The sequence below is a fragment of the Mauremys mutica genome, chromosome 18 (assembly GCF_020497125.1).
Source record: "Mauremys mutica isolate MM-2020 ecotype Southern chromosome 18, ASM2049712v1, whole genome shotgun sequence".
Taxonomy (NCBI): Eukaryota; Metazoa; Chordata; order Testudines; family Geoemydidae; genus Mauremys; species Mauremys mutica.
Window position 1 is genome coordinate 16,982,818 of NC_059089.1, and position 24,098 is coordinate 17,006,915.

The 24,098-nt window shown below is 44.3% G+C and overlaps 1 protein-coding gene across 1 annotated transcript in view; it reads left to right on the top strand.

Moving 5' to 3' along the window:
• LRRC8A (leucine rich repeat containing 8 VRAC subunit A) overlaps positions 1-19,978 on the top strand; it is a 29,256-nt gene extending 9,278 nt beyond the window's left edge. The window contains 11 exon segments of the mRNA XM_044993194.1: positions 9,875-10,080; positions 10,083-10,129; positions 10,132-10,333; positions 10,336-10,610; positions 10,613-10,777; positions 10,779-10,829; positions 10,831-11,453; positions 11,455-11,509; positions 11,511-11,714; positions 11,716-12,039; positions 17,074-19,978. Coding sequence (XP_044849129.1) covers positions 9,882-10,080; positions 10,083-10,129; positions 10,132-10,333; positions 10,336-10,610; positions 10,613-10,777; positions 10,779-10,829; positions 10,831-11,453; positions 11,455-11,509; positions 11,511-11,714; positions 11,716-12,039; positions 17,074-17,349 — 2,421 coding nt within the window. The 5' untranslated portion in view covers positions 9,875-9,881 and the 3' untranslated portion in view covers positions 17,350-19,978.
• Positions 19,979-24,098: the final 4,120 nt, after the last annotated feature.

The window sequence follows — 24,098 nt, forward strand, 5'->3', positions numbered from 1 at the left end:
AGGGGCTTTGTGCTGCTGTCCTCAAGATTTCGGGGGTGGGAGGCGGAAGAAGTGGGTAGGAAAGGGAGAGAAACTGTGCTCTGCTGATTTTATTGTTGTAAACATGTCTTGTGGCTCACCAGCAGGAAGAGCTGTACTCTTAAGAGGAATAAGTCTCTCTCTCTCTGCATCTTCCTCTGATTCTGCACTGGGTCACTGAACCTAATCTTGGATCCTGGTCTTTCTTCTTGGAGGTAAAGTAATCCTATTGGGGCAGCTGTTCACTTCTAGTTTCCAGCCCATATTTTGGCGAGAAGGAGGGCCACTCTCTTATATTATGAGTATCATTCCAAAATGGGCTTAAAGATGGAACTTGAATTATTGCTAAGGGCAGAGAGGCAGATAAGATTGCAGTGCAGGCTGGGTTCATGTATTGTTACACTGCATCTTTAAGGGTTATGGCCTGTTCGGATTAAAGGGATCCTGGAAGAGACACGGTCCTAGGAAATTTTAAGAGTGACTTATCCAAGGATACCCTGGCTTCTGCTGGTCTGTTAGTCACAGTATTTTTCTTGTGGTTACATAGCTGTAACCAGGGAGTGAGTCTGGTCAAGTGATTAGGGTCAGATTAAGGTGTTCAGCAAACTAGTGAGAATAAGGCTGGCCACCATCAGCCAAGGAACACAGTCAGCTTGAATCAAAGGCTCAGCCACATGCCGCTTTTGTAGGGCCTGAGACACCCAGAGTTTCAGATTTGCAGTGGGTTGTGGTTTTTTTTTTGGTTTGGATACTGACTGATTCTACTTTTCCATGTGTGGTAGTCATGCCCAGGGCATCGCAGCTCTTGTGCTTCATGATAAAATGCCTTGCTGTGTGTCTCTGTGATCAAGAGTTGGCAATTAAGGCATTTGGGGGGCTAAACACTGATACGGTAGCAATGTGTCTGCAGTTGATAGTGATCACTGTGGCTAATGGCTAACCAGTTGTGAAAATCCCATCTTTTGCTGTAATCTACTGTCATAGTTACCCTGAGTGTAAAACTATCCAGACAGCTTCTGTGATATCTGCTACACATCATGGTGGTGCACTGTAAGGTTGTTACAATAATCATTCTAAATCTTTTAGTTAAATGAATGATTCCCTTGTTCCCACAGCCGAACTGGTTAGATGAGGGGAGTAGTATTGATGGGACAGGACACCACATCCATGATGAATTGGTGAGGGCTAAAAAGACCCCCATTAGCAAAAAGTGCTCTTTATCTAAATTTGGAGGCTGATGGTGATGTAGGGGACCCTAGGAGGGGGTGGATTTATGGGGTGAGCTGGCATGTGGATCATTAAGTCTTGTTGTCTGCTTACACTTGAGTGAGGATGCAGTTCTGCAGCCTTTCCCCCTACCTGGTTAGAAGCAGGGAGAGCTGTGTATAATGAGAAACAATTCTGATGAGGAGGCGATTTAAGGTGAGACAATTAGCAGCGGTTCAACGTACAGTTGGAGCCTTCAACAGAAATAGCCCGTTCCTTTGGAAAAGGTTACTGGTGGGGGGGGGACAAGGGGGAATGCAGCAGTTACTATGATGAATCTCAAAAACCAAAAAAGGCAGCTTTGAGGCAGGTTACCCTTGTAGGATTTTAAATTTCCCCCTCCAAGTGTAGGCTGTTTCCACAAGCCTGCGCTCCTGTGCTTATACTCCTATAGCCAAAAGGTTTCTTTCCTTTATGTTGTGATAAGTGATACGACCAGACATCTGGTTTGGTCCAAACGAGCTGTGAGGCATGCAAGTACGGTGAAAGGGACTAATTTGACTTTAAACTGTGAATTAAACTCACTTTCTTGTAGATCATTGTACTGCCTTCCCTTTCGTCTCCCCCCCCCCCCCCCCCCCCCCCCCCCCCCCTATCCAGCAGCATAGCTCACAATGGTTGAGTGCCCTGTTTCTGGGTTATCAGACTGAGAAGCTTTCTGCAACTGGGGATGGTATAGGGGATGGGGGGACCACTGTGGTCTTGCATCAGTAGACTTGCCACTGGTATTTACGTCCTGCCCCTTCTCTAATGAGACAACTAAAAAACCTGTCCTTAAATTCTTAATAATCTCCTTCCCAGGCGGTAGGCTGTCAGGGCTCTGTCATATGGATCCTGGAGTGGCCTGGGGCATTTCACATCCACAGTCTTTAAGTGCATGAGGATGAGAGGCTGTTCGGGTTGCCGAGTAACACTCAGAGACCTTCTCTAGCTATATCCTGAATGCTGCAGCTGGTAAACTCTGTCTGCCCCACTTTCCCTCTCTGGGGCAGATGCCAGTCTGAGTGGACCCCCCAACTGCTAAATCCCATCTGCTTCTAAACCCCCTGAGTCTGGGGATAATGACTAGTCACTGGTCCTAGCTCTGGGTCTCTCCAGGCATTCTCTCCAAGGTGCACCCCCATGTCGTCTGAACACCCTTCTTGGGCGAGTGGGCACCCCACAGTCCAGTTACCTTATGGATGTGGAGGTCGCTAAACCTGAAGCCTGAGAAGGAGCTCACAATTTACTAACGTTAACATTGCCTCAGTAATAAGTCAGCAGGCCCCCCCATCAGCTTCCCCCCTGCTCCCAGCACCTCCCACCCACCATCAGCCCCAACCCCCAATTAGCACCTCCATCTCTCCCCCCAACACACACCTTCCCGATCAGCTGTTTCGTGGGTGTGCAGGAGTCTGGGGGGTGAGAGGGGGAGGTTGTGAGGGTAATGGCAGTTAATGCTCAGGGAAGGGTGGTAGGAAGAGGTGGAATGGGGATTAGGGCCCTGTGGTCAGAGCCAGGGAGGTTTTGTGAGCAGCGAGTACCTCCTTGGCACATTGGAAAGTTGGGCCACACTTGTTTAGCTCCAAAGCCCCAAGGGCAGAAGTCAAGGCTGCCTATTCAAGGAGCTGCATAATTTAACTTTGAAGCACAGTCACATGTGGCTCTGGAAGCCACAGGTTGGGTCACCTCCTCGCCTTAGACCCTGAAACCAGTGTACTCCAGCTCCTCCTGAGCCCCAGTTGCTTAGACAAATTCCCACAGAGCTCCCCCTGGCTTTGGGAGCTCTGGTTTCTCAGTTAATGTGTGCAGGATAATCATCTGGAATTACTGGCTTAGCAGAAAGGAATTACTGTCTAACAGCTTGCCATAGAGCTACTGATTTTTGGAAAATAAGTCCTGAATTGCAGCCCCTAGTCTGATACTTCCTCCCTCCCTTGAGTCCTGAGTTTGTATCAGCATCCTTAGGCTAGGACAGCTCTTCGTGGGCTTCCCTCTCCTCCAATCCTTGGTTGGACATGAGGGCATGTGATACTGACTTTGGGCTTAGAAAAGTACCCCTGCTTTAAAACTGTCCCCTTTTTTGTTTTGCCCATATGCTTCTAATTCCAGATGTTGGTGAACAGGGACAGTGGGGACACAGCATATACTGGCTTGCTATAAAAATGGAACCTTAAATTCCACTGCTTTGTCTTAAGCCACCTGTGGAACCTGCCCTGGCCTCCAGAGGCGGAATGGAGTATTGGATGAGAAGTGCTTGACTTCTAGGTCTTCAGTTATCCTGCATCATGTATACAATAAAACTAGGGAAATGCAACTTAGATTGGAAACTAACTATAATGGTGGCGTGACATAAACTGCGTTGGAAAACCTATTCCAAGAGTAGTAACCAGTGCTTCACTAGACAAAGCTGGAAGGGCATATTGAGTGGATAGGTCCCACACGGGATCAGTTCTGGGACCTGGTCTTCTGTTCAATTTCTTAATTCAATGATTTAGATTTAGATAATGGAATAGAGAGTTACACTTATAAAAGTCTAGGGGATGATACCAAGCTGGGAGGGGTTGCATATGCTTTGGAGGGATAGGATGTAAAATTCAGAATGATCTGGAGAAAATGAGTCCTGAAGTAGAATAGGAGGAATGTAAATTAAATAAGGACAAATTGCAAAGTGACTCCACTATTAAAAAGGAACAATCAGTTGCACACATAGCAAAAATGGGAAATGACTGCCTAGGAAGGAATACTGTGGAAACGGGATCTGGGGGTCATAGTGGACCACAAGCTAAATATGAGTCAACCAGGTTGTAAAACACTGCTGCGTGGAAGGGGAAAAAAAAAAAGTTAACATTCTAGGATGTATTAGTAGGAGTGTTGTAAGCAAGACATGAGAAGTAATTCTTCTGCTCTATCTCTGTGCTGATTAGGGCCTACAGGTTGGCACCAGTTATTTGTGTCCAGTTCTGGGATGCCACATTTCAGGAAAGTATGTGGACAAATTGGAGACAGTACACCAGAGAAGAGCAAACAAAAATGATGAAAGGTCTAGAAAAACATGATGTATGAGGGAAGATTGGCGGGGTGGGGGGCGGGGAAACTGGGTTTGTTTAGTCTGGGGAGAAGGGAAGTGATCTGAGAGGGGAACATAAGTTTTCAAGTTACATAAAAGGTTGTTACAAAAGGAGAAGGAAAGGAAAAATAGCTCTTAAACCTCTGAGGCTTAAGAAGCCAATGGCGCTTAAATTTGCAGCAAAGGGTGGTTGTAGGGTGGACTCTTAGGAAAAACTTCCTAAACCGGCGTCAGGGTGGTTAAGCACTAGAATAAATTGCCTTAGGGAGGTTGTAGGAATCTCCATCATTAGGAGCAAGTTAGACACAACCATCTGTCAGGAAATGGTTCTAGATAATACGTGTTAGTTCCTGCCAATGAGTGCAGGGGACTTGGGACTATGATGACCTGCTTGAGGTCCCCTCCAATCCTTATGTATTATTACTAGAAGACAGGATATTTCCATGCAATCCACCTTATTGAGGCAGTCACTTGTTGGACAAAGTATAAATATGACCTATAACCTGGAGCCAAACTCATACAGACTTTAAATCAAACAAATTCCTTTTACCCGATTCAGGGAATTGCAGGTTTTGAAATGTGAGGACTTTCCGACCCCATGCAGCTGGCAGATTGGGTAGTTATTGCAGTAATTGCCTGCATTCACCCCCCCACCCCCCCATGGATTCAGTGTACTCTCTTTCCTCCTCCTCCTTCCCCCCCCCCCCCCGAGAAGCAGGCCAGAGTGACGACTCTGGTTATGGGCTGGCTTGCTGCTGTAAGAGATGATACTAATTCCTGTCTTGGTGACATTAGCTGGGTCTGACAGTTCCAGCATGACAGGGGATCTGGAATCCCGGATTCGAATCCTGGAAAACCAAATCCCAGCCTTAAGATCTGGATCACCAAAATTCCCTGAGAAGAAGCTTTTCCCCTTCTGGCTTGCTTAAAAATCTATCTAAATGGAAGTACCCTTGGCAGTTAACACTTCCTACTTCCACATGGTGAATTCTACCCAGTAGACTGGACATTCTGGGGGTTGATATTCTTCAGGGGCTGGGGGGTATCTTGTTGTAGGGGTGGACCAGCTGTCCTGTATTTTTATAAGGGATAGTCCAGATATGTGGGTGTTTTGTCTTATATATGCGCGCATTACCCCTCCCAACCCAATCCTGATTTTTCAACACCTTGCTGCCTGGTCATCCATACTGCGGGGGGAGGGGGGGTTCGATTGAGCATATTAGCTTTATTACTTCTCCGTTGGATTGTGTAAGGGCGTTTATTGTGACAGGGTGCAACCCCTTCTCTAACACAAATGGAATAACATCTGAGTTCTTAATTACAATATGGCTGACAGGGGAAGAGGGAAAATTGAAATAGGGATTCCTACACTGTACTCTAACAGAACCATGAATTAATTACAATCTTATGCTTTTTAACCCCTTTTGCTATTTGTAATGTGCCTTTTTTTATTGCTCTGGTGTTGTTTTGTTTTTTCTGTCTTATTTTTGTTTTCCGTTGTTAGGACGTTGTAGTTTGTTTTTAGTTGTGTTTAGTGCTAAGAGGGTGGAATGATTGCAGTATCAACACAATGGCAATCTATGAATGCTGTCTGCTAGGGGAGTAAGTATTGGGTGAATATTGTGACTACTTCTTGCAGATCGCCTTTAGAAACTCGTTGGGTAAGGCTCGGAAGCCTGGGTGTGAAGCCTGAATGGTAAGTGGGTGGAGGCACTGATCTTATAAAATCTCTCTATGTTATATGATGATCACCAGAAATGAAGAGCTGTGGTTTTCCACAAGTGTAGGCGGGTTTTAGGAAGCCCAGGCCTGTTAGAGAGCCTAGGGTACATTCCAAGCAGATGTGTTGTGGCTAATATAGGCTTTCCTCTTTCTCCAGATGTTTTTAAGTCTTATCTCAGCCATTTGAGCACAGCAGGGAACTCCTCTTCCTTTGTGAGGCAAGCTGTGGGATAAGGGGCCGAGGGGACCTTTCATGTGAGTTTCTGTTCTGTTCCCTGGGATCAGGATGAGGGAGAGGGATCTATGTGAAACCTCTTGTCTTTTCATCCCTGGGAGTGCAGCCTGCCATTAAGTTTTGGCTCATCACTATGGAATTGTTTCACAGTCTTTTCCAGTCTACTCCTGCAGGAATCCTAAAGCAGAAAGTAAGTATCTGCTCTGATGTTTATGGGGTGGGGATGGAGAAATGGATTACTTGGATGGATGAGGTAAACCTATTTAGTAGTGGCCAAAAGTCTATACTAGGACATGTTTAGTCTCGGCAAAAAATTCAAGAATGGACTAGACACTGATAATGCACTTTTCTATTCTATGGTCAAATAAAGGGCTTAAATTTCCAGGACACTAATTCAGGAACCTTTTTGACACTAATCTCACTCAAATTTTAGGTGTATTTGTGGGGAGGGAGATGAGAGAAACTTAGCTCTCTCCTTGTACTTGGTAGTACTTCGGTGCTTTCCATCTGAGCATCTCAAAGTGCTTTGCAAATTGTAATTAAGCCTCAATACCCTGTGGGATACAGATTGCCATAGTTCAGTGGCTCTCAACCTTTCTAGACTACTGTATCCCTTTCGGGAGTCTGATTTGTCTTGGGTACTCCCAAATTTCATCTCATTTAAACTACTGGCTTACAAAATCAGACATAAAAATACAAAAGTGTCACAGCACACTATTACTGAAAAATTGCTTACTATTTCATTTTTACCATACAATTATACAAATAATTCATTTGGGATATAAATATTGTACTTGCATTTCAGTGTATCGTGCAGAGCAGTATAAACAAGTAATTGTATGACATTTTAGTTTGTACTGACTTCACTAGTACTTTTTATGTAGCTTATTGTAAATCTAGGCAAATATCTAGATGAGTTGATGTACCCACTGGAACACTTCTGTGTACCCCCAGGAGTACACTGACCCTGGTTGAGAATCATTGCCCTTGTTTTCATATGGGGAAACTGAGGCACGGATGGAGTGACTTGCCCAAGGCCTCACAGCAAACTGGCGGCAGAGGCCAGAAATAGAAACTTAAAACTTGCTGGCCTCTGTTCTGACCTGTACCTGGCATCTCCTGAATATGTGAAGTTCCCCTTCTCCCCCTGCCAAATTCATAACTCTTTAGTCCTAATAAGATCAGATCAACCCATTCAGCTAGCCACTCATCATGCAGTTCCTCTGCTATGCTCAGCTGGCGCACTGCAGCTAAATGAACCAGCCAGTGCTCCTTAGAGTCCCATGCCAACCAGCTCTTCCCTGTGACAGCTGCTCCTTCGTTGGCTTGTCCACATCCCCCAAATTACTGCTCCCTATGCCTGGGCCTCAGCAGCCGGTTGGCCCATAGTGGCCAGAGCCATAGTTCCTTCTTCCTTGGCTTATTGAACTTCCAGAACACATTCCCCTGGCTTTAAGTGGCTTCTATTTGAAACACTTCCCTTCAAGAGATCACAAGTGAAATTCTCAGGACTTGAAGAGTAACTGGACGCCTTTTAATTTGGAGGGCTGAACCTAGTAGCCAGAGGCTGATACAAAAGTTGCTAAGTGTGGATGCCAGTGAGGTCCAGGTAAACACCTGTTGTTGAAGCCAGTCCTCTGCTACTGGGAAGGAGGTGCATGTTGGGATTCCTACAGAGGTGCTGTTCTTGGACCATGCATAGAGGGTTAATTTTTGGCATGGGCATCTGGCTTGTAGGTGTCTAAATCTGAAGACCCTCCCTATTCTGGCTGCTTTAATGGAGAAACGTTGTCTTTTTGCCCAATCCCTCCCATCCCAAAGCCACCTGGGGTGTGTGTGTGTGTGTGTGTGTGTCTCATCTATTACTCTACACACCTTCCTAGAATCTGCACTTCAAGGGTGGTCCAGTAGGGCCTGCAGCTCCTGCTTGTAGCTTTCCCAAGCAGCAACAAATCAAAATTGGCAACTTACCATTTATTGTTCTGGAAAGCTATGAGCTGCAAACCAGGCACTGGAGAGTCTACCTGCAGACAGGAAAAAGTTCTGTATCAGTTTACTTTTGGAAGGCTTACTTTGCAGCCCTTTGGGTTGAAAACTCTTCTAAAATGCAAGCTTAAATTCAGAAATGGATTGCTTCCGTGCTCCATATATCAGGGAGTGTTTCCAACTTGCCACTGGAGATTTTTTTTTTCCCAAGCCCTGTTGTATTTTAATCCTCATTCCCCTAGACCTGTGATAAAGACCTGCCGAGAAAATATTCTTCTCTTAATGGTGCCTTCACTGGGGGGAGGAATGAAGGGGCTGGTCCCTGCCTCCCCCATTTCTTTACTATTTTGCTTCCCTCAAAGTGGCTGAACGATTAGTGCTTTGTCACTTTGATCTAGCTTGTTTCCAGCTATTTTGTGGCTGTACCACTGCTTTCCCCTTACAAATAGAACTGAGCATGATGCTAGGAGCCCAATGAAAGCTCCTGAGTGACGGACAAGGAAGCATTATAGTGAGTTCAATATTACCCAGGCTGGGTCCGGGGTGCTGTGTGTGTGTGGTTTACAGGCTTAAAACTCAATCAAAAAACCTCTACATCACTGAACTACAGTGCAAGCTGCGTACTAATGTCTCTGCTTCCCAGAACTTGTGTACCCTTGTGATGCTTAAACTCCTGGCGAGATGTATGCTTTCAGGTAGGAGTGGCTGACTGGAGAACTTAATTTAATTCTCTGTTAATCCTCCTCCCTTCCTCACTTATCAAGTTAATGGCAATACAAGAAAATGTAGAGAACATATACATTGGAATCTTGTAACTGCATCCCATACAGAACAAATAACTCAGTCCTCTTGCAGGGGGTAGTGCATAGAAAAGAGCAAAGTCCTGCTAAACGAAGGGGAAAGGCATGCTATCCAGCCTTTCCCACTGTCCCTGTTTTCTCTCTCTCTCCAGTTTGTTTCCTCAAAGATGTTAGTGAACTTCCGTAGTGAGGCAACACTGGGAAATAGTTCTCTATTTTCTGTGTAGTTTCAGACAACGCACCTTTCCAAGCTTGTGGGACAGCAGCAATAATGCAGAATTGATTTGTCTATTTTTTTTCAGCATGTTCGTGCACTTAGAACGCGTAGCTGCCTGCTTTCTGTGAACATAGTGCTTCTGAAAGGTGGCAGGCTCACCATACTAGAAACTGAATTTCTTAGTCATGGAATTGGTGCAATAGCAGGGCAAGCCTCTACATGCCAGCCTATCAACAAGGCTAAACATGGTCCTGGTGACTATCTCTAGAGGTGAGAGTCCTTGGTCCCTCAGACTGTTAATTAAGGATGCAGTTGTGGTGGCTTGTGATGGATACCAATTTGTCAGGAATTAAGACCACATACTAACTTCACACAAACCTCTAAGCAGCTAACTGCTTTTGCTCATTATGGAACTTCATTTATTTATCTCCAAATTGGACTTGAAATTGTGTGGGGGTTTTTTGACTGAGCCAGCAGATACCTTCTGTTTATAATCTGACCTCCCTGCTTTCCTTGTCTTCACTTAAAAACAAAACAAACTGTTCTCTTCCAATTAACATCTGCCTGTGGCTTCCTTTTAGGTGAACCATGATTCCTGTCACTGAACTGCGCTATTTTGCTGATACCCAGCCAGCATACCGCATCCTGAAACCATGGTGGGATGTCTTCACGGACTACATTTCCATAGTCATGTTGATGATTGCAGTGTTTGGAGGGACGCTTCAGGTCACCCAGGACAAAATGATCTGCTTGCCCTGCAAATGGGTTACCAAAGACTCCTGCAATGACTCTTCAAAGGTTGGACAGCTGCAACTCCAGACCCCACTTACTATAACACTCTAGTCTTGTCCCATCTCAGGTCACTGGCCTAGGGATCCGATATGACCTAGACCGGCACCAGTATAACTATGTGGATGCAGTGTGCTATGAGAATCGCCTTCACTGGTTTGCCAAGTATTTCCCTTACTTGGTGCTGCTACACACTCTGATCTTCTTGGCTTGCAGCAATTTCTGGTTCAAATTCCCACGGACCAGCTCCAAGCTGAGCATTTTGTGTCTATTCTGCTGAAAGTGTTTTGACTCCCCTGGACGACAAGAGCACTGTCTGAGACAGTGGTGGAGGAGAGTGATCCCAAGCCTGCCTTTGGGAAGATGAATGGCTCCATGGACAAGAAATCTTCCACAGTCAGTGAGGATGTGGAAGCCACTGTCCCAATGCTACAGAGAACAAAGTCGCGGATCGAGCAAGGGATTGTAGATCGCTCTGAGACGGGCGTCCTGGACAAGAAAGAAGGGGAACAGGCCAAAGCGCTTTTGTGAGAAAGTTAAAAAGTTTCCGCACACACGTGGAGGAGGGAGACATAGTCTATCGCCTCTACATGAGACAAACCATCATCAAGGTGATCAAGTTCTTGCTGATCATCTGCTACACTGTCTACTATGTCAACAACATCACATTTGACATTGACTGCAAGGTGGACATTCGAGAGCCTGACAGGTTATCGCATGTACCGCTGTGCTCACCCTCTTGCCACTACTCTTCAAAATCCTAGCCTCTTTCTACATTAGCCTGGTGATCTTTTATGGACTGATCTGCATGTACACACTCTGGTGGATGCTGAGGCGATCCCTCAAGAAATATTCCTTTGAGTCCATCCGGGAGGAGAGCAGCTATAGTGACATCCCTGATGTCAAGAATGACTTTGCTTTCATGCTGCACCTGATCGACCAGTACGACCCCCTCTACTCCAAGCGATTCGCTGTCTTTCTGTCTGAGGTGAGTGAGAACAAGCTGCGGCAGCTGAACCTCAACAATGAGTGGACCTTGGAGAAACTGCGCCAGAGGATCACAAAGAACTCCCAGGACAAGCTGGAGCTGCATCTCTTCATGCTGAGTGGCATCCCCGACACAGTTTTTGACCTTATTGAGTTGGAGGTGCTGAAGCTGGAGCTCATCCCTGATGTTACTATCCCACCAAGCATTGCCCAGCTCACCAGCCTTAAGGAGCTGTGGCTCTACCACACGGCTGCCAAAATTGAGGCCCCAGCCCTTGCCTTCTTGAGGGAGAACCTGAAATCTTTGCACATTAAGTTCACAGACATCAAGGAAATCCCTCTGTGGATTTATAGCCTAAAGACCTTGGAGGAGCTCCACTTGACAGAACCTGAGTGCAGAGAACAACCGTTACATTGTGATCGACGGACTGAGGGAATTGAAAGCGGCTCAAGGTACTGCGGCTAAAGAGCAACCTCACCAAGCTGCCACAGGTGGTGACGGATGTTGGTGTGCACCTCCAGAAGCTCTCCATCAACAACGAGGGTACCAAGCTCATTGTCCTCAACAGCCTTAAGAAGATGGTCAACCTGACAGAGCTGGAGCTGATCCGCTGCGACCTGGAACGCATCCCACACTCTATCTTCCAGTCTCCACAACCTCCAAGAGATTGACCTGAAGGACAATAACCTCAAGACCATTGAGGAGATCATCAGCTTCCAGCACCTACACCGTCTCACTTGCCTTAAGCTGTGGTACAACCATATCGCCTACATCCCCATGCAGATCGGCAACCTCACCAACTTGGAGCGCCTTTACCTTAACCGCAACAAGATAGAGAAGATACCCACCCAGCTTTTCTATTGCCGGAAGCTGCGGTACTTGGATCTCAGCCACAATAACTTGACTTCCATACCAGCAGACGTTGGGCTACTGCAGAACCTGCAGAACCTAGCTGTGACAGCCAACAGGGTAAGTGAGGAGGGAGTGTGGCAGAGATTGGATAAAGCTGCGTTTTAAGATTCCTGCTGCCTGCTATGAAGTGTATTAGAAGCATTTAACTGCTACAGTGGGGTGTGCAATATTTTGGCACTACCATTATACTTTTGTTCCTTGTCTATACAACTTTCTTACAATGAAACTTTGCAAAGACAAACCCAAATCTTCAATTAAATTCTTTTTGGCTAATGGGTAGATTGCAAACATAGCTGTTTTGGCTGCTCTTCAGTAGTTTCTTAGAATAGAGAACTGAGAAATTACACTTAAACCATTTGTAATATAAACTGAGGCCATTAGCCACCTACGTGTGTCTGTACAGAAAACATTGAGACAGGGCCTGCCTTGAAGAGTTCACGATCAAATATCAAATACTTCCTCCATGAGAATCTTGCTAAGGAGATCTGCATATAGGAGGCTTTGTGAAAAGTGGCTTGACACACAGCACTGGGCTACATAGTGCCCAGGAAGTGACTGTTCCAAGCATAGAGGGGCAACATGAATACAGGTGGAAAGATCAGAGTGGGAGGACAATGCAAAAGGAACAGTTAATGTGAAAGAGCAGCATAGGAAACAAGAGGATGTGGTATGTAACTAGCTGCCTATATTTTGCAGAAGAAAATAGGTAAAGGTGGAGCTGTGCAGAGATTTAAAGGTTTGGTATGCTACAAAGACCTTGATCCATTTATTATGTAATTCTCCAATATTAATCCCATTGGAATGTCCCAGAAATGTAGGTAACAGAGGCAGTAGCTATGCTGATAGGGAGAAGCTCTCTCATCAGCATAGCAGTATCCTCACTGAAGCGCTACTGCGGCACTGCAGCGTTTTAAGATTTGACCTGCCCTTGGGCCTTTAACGTGACTAATCACTGACTGATACAAGTGCACATGTACCTTCAGACTACAGCAAACGTAATGTCCTCTCCACATGTAAATCAAGCTCTGGTTTAACACAGTTGCAGTTTTCCTTTGTAACTTACAAGCAGAGAAAGTATTGCCATATGGGATCAGGAAGTTACCTTGGTCCTAATGAGCTTCCACTTAATTGCTTAGGAGCAGCAAAACTTGAAGAGATGACCTGATTGTGACATGCTGCCTGATGTTGCTATGATATACTTTCACTTCAATAACTCCTCCCAGTGGATTGTCCTGCAGTTCTGAACCTGAGTTACTTTATAAGCAATTTACAGTATTTTATGTATGTCCAACTAAAGGCTGCATTTGGCCTATTTATATTTGAAGATCCACTGATGCCTCATAGAAACTAAAAATACTCTGGTTAGAATTCTACTTGTTTCTTTCTGTCCACAAAACCCAGGAGGCTTTGTTGCTAGCGACATGAGAACAAAATATTTTGCTACTTTAAAAGTCCATCTGATTACTTATTCCCACCGGAAGTCACAAAAGTCTGGTAACATAATTGCACAAAGAGCAACCAGCCGTGGCAAAGGATTATGAATTCAGGTGGAAATATGCAGCAAGCTCCTGCCTCTTCTGAGGATACCCATATTTTTCAGTCTGAAATAAGGCCCCTAATGCTTTAGATACAACTTGACAAGTCAATGTCTAATTGATGTTACCAAAAAACTTCTTTCAGTATTGCTGCCTTTGATAGGGAAAACTCTGGAGGCAAAACAGCAATTTATAATACAATTGTCAAGGAGGCTTCTAAAATTCCAACCAGCTCTTGATTGTTTTTCAGTAGCCACCTTGCTTCTAAAAGTGACGAGGCAGCCCTGGAGCCAGAGAAGTAGGTACCCATTCTGCATTAACTTTGATCTCTAACCTTCAGAAAAAATTAAGCTAAACAGCTAGTGTTTAAGAAGCCATTCTGTCTGTTAAACCGCCATTAACACCAGATTAAGCTTTGGCTAACCCACCATCCCTGGCATTGGGGAAGGTGTGTGACATTGTATAGCCAGTCACATTTCAGCAATAGGTTTAAAACTAAAATAATTTTCCTCTGTGAGAAGGAGGTTTCAGTGTAGCATCAGTCATCTGGCACTTGCTGGATGCTGCACTAAGCAAAGTGAAGGAAGCTTTTAAGGCTCTATTTTAAGGTGCAGAACTATACAGGTTTTGAACAGTACCCTTTTTTGGCAATTGTTCAAGAGCCCAGGTCACACAGGGTTAAGACAAGATGTGCATCCTCTGCAATCTGGGGGTGGAGTTTCTCTTCTGGATGAAAAGAAGCTTGAGGCAGCTCTATTTTTGCAATAAAATGTGGAACCACCCATCTTGTTCTTCCAAAGACACTAATGCACCATGAAGGCTAGAAGCAGTATTATCTTTCTGCCTAGCCCCCAGTCTCCTGGAGATCCAGTGAAACAGCTAATCAGCTCTTTTTCCCTGCAGAGATGTAGGCAAGGCCACAATTACCCTTGGGCTCAGGAAGTCTGGTTATTTACAATAAACAGCAGCAGCAGAAAATGCAAGTGCTGATAGACTGACATTTCCTGACCGTAAGAATTCTATCTCAAAGCTCCTCTGCTAGCCCAGCAGCCCTAGTAAATAGCTACTTCTGGAGCTGGCTAGTACAACTGTCTTTCTGGGAATCAGGCCGTGTTGTAACACACAACTTTCTTCTTTGATAAAGTCCCACTCCTGTCACTTGAAAATAAGTGATTGGTCTTGTTAGTTATATGACTACCAGGCTGAATTTTGCAGCTTGTTCGGAATGATGGTTCCAAATAACGATGGCTGAATAAAACTGCTGTTTGTTGCTGTTGCCGTTTCATTGGCTGTAGCTTATTCAGAACTTTGGCTGTTTGTTAAAGACTCTCTGTAGCCAATGACTACTCCAGGCAGTTCTTGTGTGCATAATTAAAGTTAAAATAGAGTGCAATTATGTTTTAAACAAAGGATAGGCTTTGACTTTCACTGAGTTAAGGGGAAGGACATGAATTGATGCCTGAATCTATTGAACCCAACTCCATAAGCTTTTATATTTGCATGGCTAGAAATCTTGCTGGAAGAAGGCATGGCTGACGAAATAAATTAAAATTTCAACTATAGTGTTGTTGTCGGACTACGATACCATGACGGTCTGATTGGACTAGTAATCTCTCTGACAGTTGGCTATCTGTGCATAGGTGGTGGGAGCCAGTGGTGCTGGATATTTAATTTCTCTTGTTGTATTTTGACACTGTCCAAAAGTTGAGTATTGTGGTAGTGCCTAGAAGGTCCCTGATCAGGGCCCCATTGTGCTAGGCACTGCATGTGAGCATAATGAAAGGATCGTGCCTGCCCAAGTTGCTTACGTTCCAAGTAAAATGAAGGAATAGGGGGATACAACAGACTGGGAAGCACAAAAATCTAGCATTCAAATAGATACTTGAACATGTATATGATTGGAAACCCTAATGCATGGCTTCTCCCCTCCTTCCCCAGCACACTGTGGATCAAAGATGGGCTGTACTGGTCAAAATCAAATATTACACTGAATTCCCATCTGTTTCTTTTAATGGCTCGATATCCACTTAAATGCTCACAAACCAGTAGCCTGCTGTTCTCCATTAGTAAATCACTCCTAGGAACATAAATCACCGTATCAAATTCTGCTACGATTCCATTTAGTCAAGTTCCTCACTTCCATCCGGGGACAATACTTGATGCTTCAGAAGAAGACAAAAACGCTGCCTTCCCTGTTTCTGCCAGGCTTTTAAGGGGAAGAGACTGTTTGCAGACCATCCTCAGGATTAGAGCAGGACAACTCAAGGAAGAAGCAGAATGTTGCCTTCCATAATAGCAATGAGATCAGAGTACTAGTGCTTCCATGTCCTGAGGGAACAGATGTTTGTAGGAGAAGCTCACTGGCCACCTGAATTATTGTTTGGACCTGTGTGCTACACAGAAGAATAAGACCTGGTCTCTGCCTCTGTTACAGTGCGAATGATCTCTATTCTTGCAGAGTAGGTCCTACAATGAGAGAGAGGCTAGGAGGAGGACCCTAGCAATGTGTGTCCATATAGTACACTTGGTGGCTTTTTGCTGGTCTCTGATCCTATAGATAGAAAATGAATGGTGGGGAGGGGGCCCCCCCATGTATTACAACTGTCCAAATAACATCAGTGTAAGGCAGTTGTAATACATGGAGGGGTTCGTGCAGGCTGTTTACTTTGGAGCAGCTAGAAAGAGAAGGGGTCATTTACATTTCCTTCTGTAGAGGAAAGAACTGGCAGGCTCAGACTCTACCTCAGATGTTTCAGGTGAAAGTTGGGTCAGTCTCATGGAACTGACAGAGCTGTGCCAATGAAGTTGGGGGGGCAGGGAAGGGGGAAAGCTGGGAGAGCAAGAGTCTTCCATTTAGAGACCAATGTGTATCTATCTCTCTCTCTCTCTCTCTCAATTCTGTGGTTAGGAAACTGGATTATAACCAGGGTATGGAGGGATGTGTGCGCTGCAGATCAGAACTGAACCATGTAGGGAATAGCCTGACACGTACGTGTGTGTCTGTGTGTGTTTTTTGCAGGTGGCTAGTGACTATACTTTAAAAATGGAGTCTCTGTCATTTTACTTCTATTATTCTAGCACCCTGTGGCCCTGATCAGGATCAGAGCCTTACGGTGCTAGGTGCCTTACAAACAGGGAAAGGCTGAAGAGCTTAAACTCCAAGGGGGAGAACAAGGGATGGATGGATGGATTCTGGGAGGGGACAAAGGAAACACTGGTAGGAACACCTGGCTGTACAGACTAGATGTGAGTGGGTTTCAGATCTTCCCTGCTTCTGTCAGTAATCTCTACTCGGCTCTGGCCTAGCCATTTTCATGTGGCAGTTTACAGTAAATAATATGGTGGTAGAGGATCTGCGTGAGGACAAAGTAGTAGCTTTACTGTATCTTGGGGAAAGCATTCCAGGCATAAAGGTCAGCCTAGAAGAAAGCAGAAATGCATTTGAGGGAGAAGTGAGTACTTGGAGGCAGGTGATCTGTCTGACTACATCTCGTCTGCTTGCCTTGCCTTAGGTGAGTACATGTCACATTTGTATCTCTCTGGTTTCTCCTTTCAGATTGAGAGTCTCCCACCTGAGCTCTTCCAGTGCAGGAAGCTGCGGACCTTGAACCTGGGAAACAATGTGCTGCAATCACTGCCATCTCGGGTGGGCGAGCTGACCAACCTGTCCCAGATAGAGCTGCGGGGGAACCGCCTGGAGTGCCTGCCGGTGGAACTGGGGGAGTGTCCTCTGCTGAAACGCAGTGGGCTGGTGGTGGAAGAGGACCTGTTCAACACCCTGCCTCTGGAGGTCAAGGAGCGGCTGTGGAGAGCGGACAAAGAGCAAGCCTGAGCTGCTGACAGGAAGGCAGGGAAACCTCTAGACAGGAAACAAAAGGCCATTCCATTCCAATTCCATCTCCCAACCGTCCCAGCCAACACCAGACTAGCTAAGGAGATCCTTGAATAACCAACACGACTGGGAACACGGCTGCTTGCTCCCTTGGATGCAGGATGGGGGAGGTTCGGGGTCAGGGTGAGGACCAAGGCAGAGTGGGTGGCTCCTCCGCAACAGACAGTGGGAACAAAAGAGATGCTGCTGTTCTGCAAGATGAGAAGTGGGATGATGCCAAAGCTGCCATGGAGTTAACCAGAACCGCTGGTGGAGCCAACTTAGTTCAGGGTAACTGCCTCTGAATATAGGGGAGAGAAATGTGCTGATCCAGTTACTGCTGCATCGCCCTAGATAGGGCTCTTATGTACATCAGGGACTGAGGATGTCTTAGAGTCAAAGGACAAAAGTCCAGGGAGCCTCTTTAAATTCAAACTCTACTTTGCTGTGACACTTTGTATAGTTCCACGCTATTTGCTGATTTAATCAGTTTTGGGCTTCTCTTTGAGGGGAGGGGGGTGGCACGGCTTTTTTATTTATTTATTTTTATTTTTAATTTTTAAAGATGCTGGCGTTTTTTGGTAACTTTACCTCAAAGATCAACTTGCATTCAGGACTGGTTTTTTTGTTTAATTTTTTTTTAACCCAGTTTCCATCTGCTGACTTGAGGTTGCACAGTCTTTACAGATTCCAGTCCTTTGTGCTGGCCAGTAGATCGCATGGCCTGCTTCCCTAGCCTAAATTAGCTGTTCCAGAATGCTACCTACATTGGGCTGTCAGTAGGCTGAATTCCAGTTATATTTAGTAAATGGGACAGGAAGGATGCAGCTCAATGCATGCGATAAGACTTGGGTGGAAAGCAGTAAGACTGTTTCTGCCAGAACACTGAGGTACTTCAAGACTTTGGATTTTAAAAAGTGTTTTAACTACTTTTTAAACCTTTTTTCCCCCTCAGCATTTTGTCTGGGGCATTAAAAATACAAACACACTATTAGCCAGTGTTAAGTATAACTCAAAATAGGGGAGATGCTGCCTGTAGCAGAGAGGAATATTCCCTACCCTTGCTGTGGGGAGATATATAAAAATTTTTTTGAGGTTTTGCCAGCATCTTTTAGAAGTACAATCTACAAAGCTACTCTTTTTGTTCCAGTCTGTTCAGCTGTCGATTATAGCAGCTGTCATTCTTGCTGCTCCTCTTGGCCTACATGATGACAAGAGGCTAATACTGATTGAACTTGGTGCTTGGGATGGTAACCCTGTCCTTCTCTCTGCCCTACTGTTAAGGAAGAGTATAAGAATCCTCCCTGAACTGGGCTCCTCCAGCCCCCTGGGAGGGGAGGCCCCATAGTGACAAGAGAGGAATCTGTGTTGAAACAAGGCTAACTTGTGACTGTTCAACAAATCCCCTTCTGCATTTGCAGAGGCAGCCATAGCTTAGTGATAGCTACTCGTAATCATGTCCTCAAACCAGGGTGGTTAAAGTGTGGCTTACATTTCTACCAGTCACCCCAAAGCCACCTTGTGTTCATTAGAAGGGGAAGCCTATGGACCCAACAGCTCCAGTAAGCAATGCTCCACCTTGCCCAGCTGCTTGGATCCTCCAAGACTGGAGCACTGCCTGCTGGGATATGTAGTATTTGCAGGCATTACCTACATATTAAAGGGGGGAGGGCGGGTGGGCAGGCACTGGGTTCCTGGCAAGCTGCCACTGAAGCCCTGAGTTGGGCAAAGCATAGACACCCTCTGTCTCAGATATTCCGGGCAATAACGAACACTACAGCTTCTCTTTCTGCATCGGATGTAATACACACTAGAAATGCTGGAACAATCTGTTAACTAGGCTCTGGATTTGTTGATGCTCAGATGTTTAAATAAAGCTACATTGAAAGCTAGGAAAACTTAGCTTGTTTATAGAAATGCTTCTAAGAAGGGTATAAAGTCTGCCTCCCTTAGTCCATTCATCATGAAAAGTCAAACAATCCAAAGGGATAACGCAATCAACTCTTGTTTGCATGTTTTCCTAGTTCCCCTCCTTTCCAGAGGAAAAAGTGCTGTAAAAGCTCTTCTGGATGACAGGTTCACATTTCTAACGTGATTTTAGTGTGTGTTGAAATTACAACAGAGATGGGGCTATTGGTGAAAGGAAGATTTTTTTTTTAGCTATTTCATAATGCACTGTATCAGAGATCAGACTGGGATTTAGAAGTGTGATGCTGATGATTTGCAGAGTGGGATTTACCAATCATGCTAGGGTTTTGTATTCACAAGGAGGGCAGCGAACCTGCTGGGGGGGACTTGAGACTGCTTACTCAGAAAATTGATCTGTTTCAAGATACAGTACAAATGCTGCTTTGAACTAACTCTCCATAGTCAGAGTAAGGACCTTTCAGATGTGGGAGGGAGTCTCTTTCCTACTCTGCTAGATGAAATCTGGTGTTTTGCAATTCTTTACTGAGCCCTGAACCAGTTCTGGGACTGTATGATTAGGACCCATCTACTCTACAGCAGTCATGGTACCTGGTTACAAAACAACTTACTAGTTGTAGCATGCACAGACCTAACTGGTCCTTGGACTGTGCGGAGTTATAACATTGCTTATGGAAAGCAGGCTAAGGTTCTGCACCGGACTCGCCTGACTCTTCTGGTTGTACTGAAGGTGGGCTCTTAGTTATATAAAACTGCATTTAATTTAGGTCCTGAACTGTTTGTATAAATAGTCAGACTGAACTCCAGAAAGTTTGCTGTAAAGTGTCTAGAAATCTGCATAGTAATATGCAGGCCTCCTGAACTGCTGTATAGCTCATCCTTAGGACAAGCCACCATCCTGCTGCGGGGGGGAGACATCCTCTTTTTAGAGTTTTATTTTCTACTGTTTGAAAAATAAGTATCTGCCTATGTTTGATCCAGCTGCACAAAGCAAATATAAGACCAGTATTGATCATGCATAGAAACATGAGCTGCTTGCTGCTCTTTAAATATTTCAACCAGGACTGTTTACAAGAGGTCTAGATAGCTCCCCCAGGGGGAAAATCAGAATGAATAAAGAGTTTTTGAAAACTTGTCATAATGGAAGCCAAGGTTATATTGAAATGACTCACCCTGAATTGGTGAACTGGCTGAGATGCACTTTTCCTCTTCCTTCAAGCAGATGTTGGACCTACACTAGCAGATCTCAGAGGCATGAGGTGGGAGAAAGCTTGAGAATTTTAAGTATGGGGTCAAAACCTGAGCTGCTGTGCACCTACAGTTGCTCAATACTTATCCAGAACTTGGCCCATAACAGGACAAGTTCTCATTTCCAGTACAGTTCCCTTCCTTTTCCTGATCACTCAACCCTTGAGTGACCTAGCTAACACACTCTTTCCCAATTATAGGCAAGTCAATCAATGCTCCATTTTTTTTATTTTTTTTAAAGTGGGTTATCAGGTTGGGCTGCAACTGACCTGTGTACTATCCTAGGAAACCTGTTCAGGTTAAACAGACCAGTGAGGGTCTGGTTAGTGTTTCTTCTTCCTGGCAGTCTTCTCAAAGGATTCTAATAGTAATAACCAGGATCCATCTATGTTAGCTGCTAAACTAAAAACAGAACTTAAATTAAAGCCAAATGTCTCCTAACAGCACTACTGAGTTGAACTAGTTCTTGGGGCCACTATTTATCCCAGGTACACTTGTGCCACAATAGGAACCACAGTTCTAAGCTTTTTGGTAAACTGAATTCTAGCTGTTATGGTAAGTGGCCTGATGTTTAAGTTGCAACTAATGAATTTGAATCAACCAAGGTAGCAGAAGCTGAATCTGTTATGTGTTAAATCTTGCTGTGCTTTGAAACAATGGATTGGAATGTCCGTTGTGGTGTGTGTGTTTTTTTGTTTTTTCTTCTGCTGAACTTACCAGTTGGTCCACTGTTAACCCACAGGTGGAACTAATTTACTGTGCCCCTCTAAACTCTTTCATGGGTGTTGCAGGTATTCATTATTTTTATTTCTACTTTGTATTAACTACTCTTTCGCTCCCCTAGAGCATCCTACCTCAGGACCTTTTTCTCCACCACTTGTTTTGTGCTCACTTTCATTTCTTTAACAAAACCAAACTCTTGATGTTTATCAGCATGGATAAAATTTTAAGGTCACTTTCAGTCTCTGAACCACACTTAGGTCCTCAGTTTTTGTTCTAACAGATGAATATGTTTTCCAGTTTCCTACTCTCATGTTTTGCAGCAGATGAGGTATGGGGAAAATAGGCTCCAAAATCTTATTGGATTGAACAGTGGTGAGGTGTTAAGCCATTTCCATTTCATGTCATTTTATTATTTAAGCCTTTTCCATTTCAGCCACTTCCTTTTGTGAAAGGGACTTGATTGAATAAATATTTTGAAACCTCATTTAGTCTGTGATTTTCCGTTCTCTTCCAGCTCTTCTGAGGTAGGATGGATCTTTTGAATAGATGGGGTGCCCGCTTTAGAAGTGCAGTAGGGTGATTACTCTAGTGATGTTTACTCATACTAGTGTCATTCATGTGGCCAGCTGTTCCTATTGGCTCTATCCTTATCCAGCAATGATCTTTAAAATGTTGATATGATTTCTATTCTCTTCACTGAAGAACAAAATGGTCATATGCCTTAAATTGTAATATCACCTGTGTTGAGCTGTTACTCAGCATTTGCAAGAGGTTGAAAACTTCAAGTACTAACATAGGCTTTAATCTCATTTAGCAGTACTGTTCAGAAACCTTTAGCTACACGCTGGATGCTGCAATCTTGCTGTCAACCATCCAGTTTAAAAAAAAAAAATAATGGTAGAGCTGACAAAAGAAAATGGGTTCTATCTATCCCATCTGCATGGAGTTGAGCACCAATTTGGCAAGTAATATCTGTGCACTTCCCCCTTTCTCTCCCCACTTTCTCCTGCTGTAGCTGGAGACTAATATATATTGCTTTGAAACACTTCTGAAATTTGACCCATTAACTTACTGTTTAAAAATAGCAGGTAGCTATGTATAGCCCTAGCTGAAAGGGGGGGGGTCTAGCAAGTCAAGATTGAGTAAAGCTGCCTGGCAAGAAAAGCTGAATGTGGGATTTCTAGAAATCCCACATTCTCCCCTGATCTGCTCTTTCAGGAAGTCCTATGAACAAATGGGGAGCTGTGCAAATTGCTCTTGTCTAGAGCAAACTAGTGCGGGCTGTGTGAAAAGAACTGACAGGACCTCACAATAAGAGTGTCTATACAGCTGATATGTCCCCTTCCTCAGGACATAACTCATGGCTTAAACACTTCACACAGCTTATAAAAGTACTCTCACCGTTGTAGCTTGGTGTCCCCCACACCCTGGTATGACACTTTAGAATTGTGAAACTGAGTTAAGCCTTGTATGTTGGATTATGTTTAGGCAGGTAACAGCACCTCAAGTGCTGAAGGCTGCTATGCTTTCTCTGAAAGACTTGTAAGATTGGACACTTTAACAAAATAAATATTTTAACTTTTTATTTCCATTTTCCCTTTATTTTTGTTCCTCTAAAGTACTTTGGCTAATACAGCATTTAATGTTCCAAGATATGGCTCCTTGTGGAAAGATGTTAATGACTCCTGCTATTGTTTAGGAGTGATTGTTCCTTACTTCCCCCTGCAGTAGATGAGCCCTTGTGGGTTGGGTGATTCATTCCAGGGGGAGGAAAAAGAAAATCTAAGAGCAGACTTCACATGACTATACAATGAATGGTTGAAGTGGGATGACTACACAGTCCTTTACATACTTTCCCTTTGTTTCTAAATGATAGACTGAAAGTAATATAAATAGCTGGATCACTGATAGTGCAGTAAATGTAAAATTGATAAGTGCTGTCTATTAGTGGCACCCTATAGCATTGACTTGGATTTTTAGGGAGATTTCTAAAAGCACTTAGTTCTTTTCCCATTGATTTCATTCCCTATCCCTTTCAGCAGAAAGGTCTGTAGAACAAACCAAAAAACTTCTGCCAGTCACCATAAAAATATAGCTCCCAGCCAATTAACTGTATACCACAGCATGCATCATATTTACCTGCCTAAACTGATACACACATGCGCGTGTGCTGGAACTGGGGGTGCTGCTGCACTCCCTGGCTTGAAGTGGTTTCCATTATATACAGAGTTTACAGTTTGGTTCAATGGCTCTCAGCATACCCTGTATAAAAATTGTTCCAGCACTACTGGATACAATCTTCCATTCTTTCTGATGGCTTCAAAAGCAATAGACTTCACTTTAACAGCTGAACATATTTTGGATTACATTAGAGCTAGACAATAAATTCAGCCCATATCTTTCTGAGAGTTAAAGTAGGTACTGGGTGTGTGTAATAAATATCCCCTTCTATGTTTGTAAAAGTAAAGGGTTTTGTCCTGTTGCATTTTTTACAAGCAAGGGAAATTAACTACATGCTACTGGCCCCATTTCAGGTTGGGAAATGTGTTGGAATGAAAACTTGTCTTATTCAGCGGCATGGCTGAGTTTTAACCAAATGCTTTTAGTAGCAGAACTGAGCTGAGAAAGGGGAGAACAAAGATCTTTGTTATAAAGCTCAATGGGGCTTAAGCACCCCTTTGGCAGTGATTATCTTTATTCACTAGCTCTCTACAACTCTGAAATATTGGTGGGGCTGAGTGGGGAGGAATAAAACACAACATGCCAGGTAAGAAAACAACTTCTGCTCGCAGGATTGTAGGAGGGTTGCATTG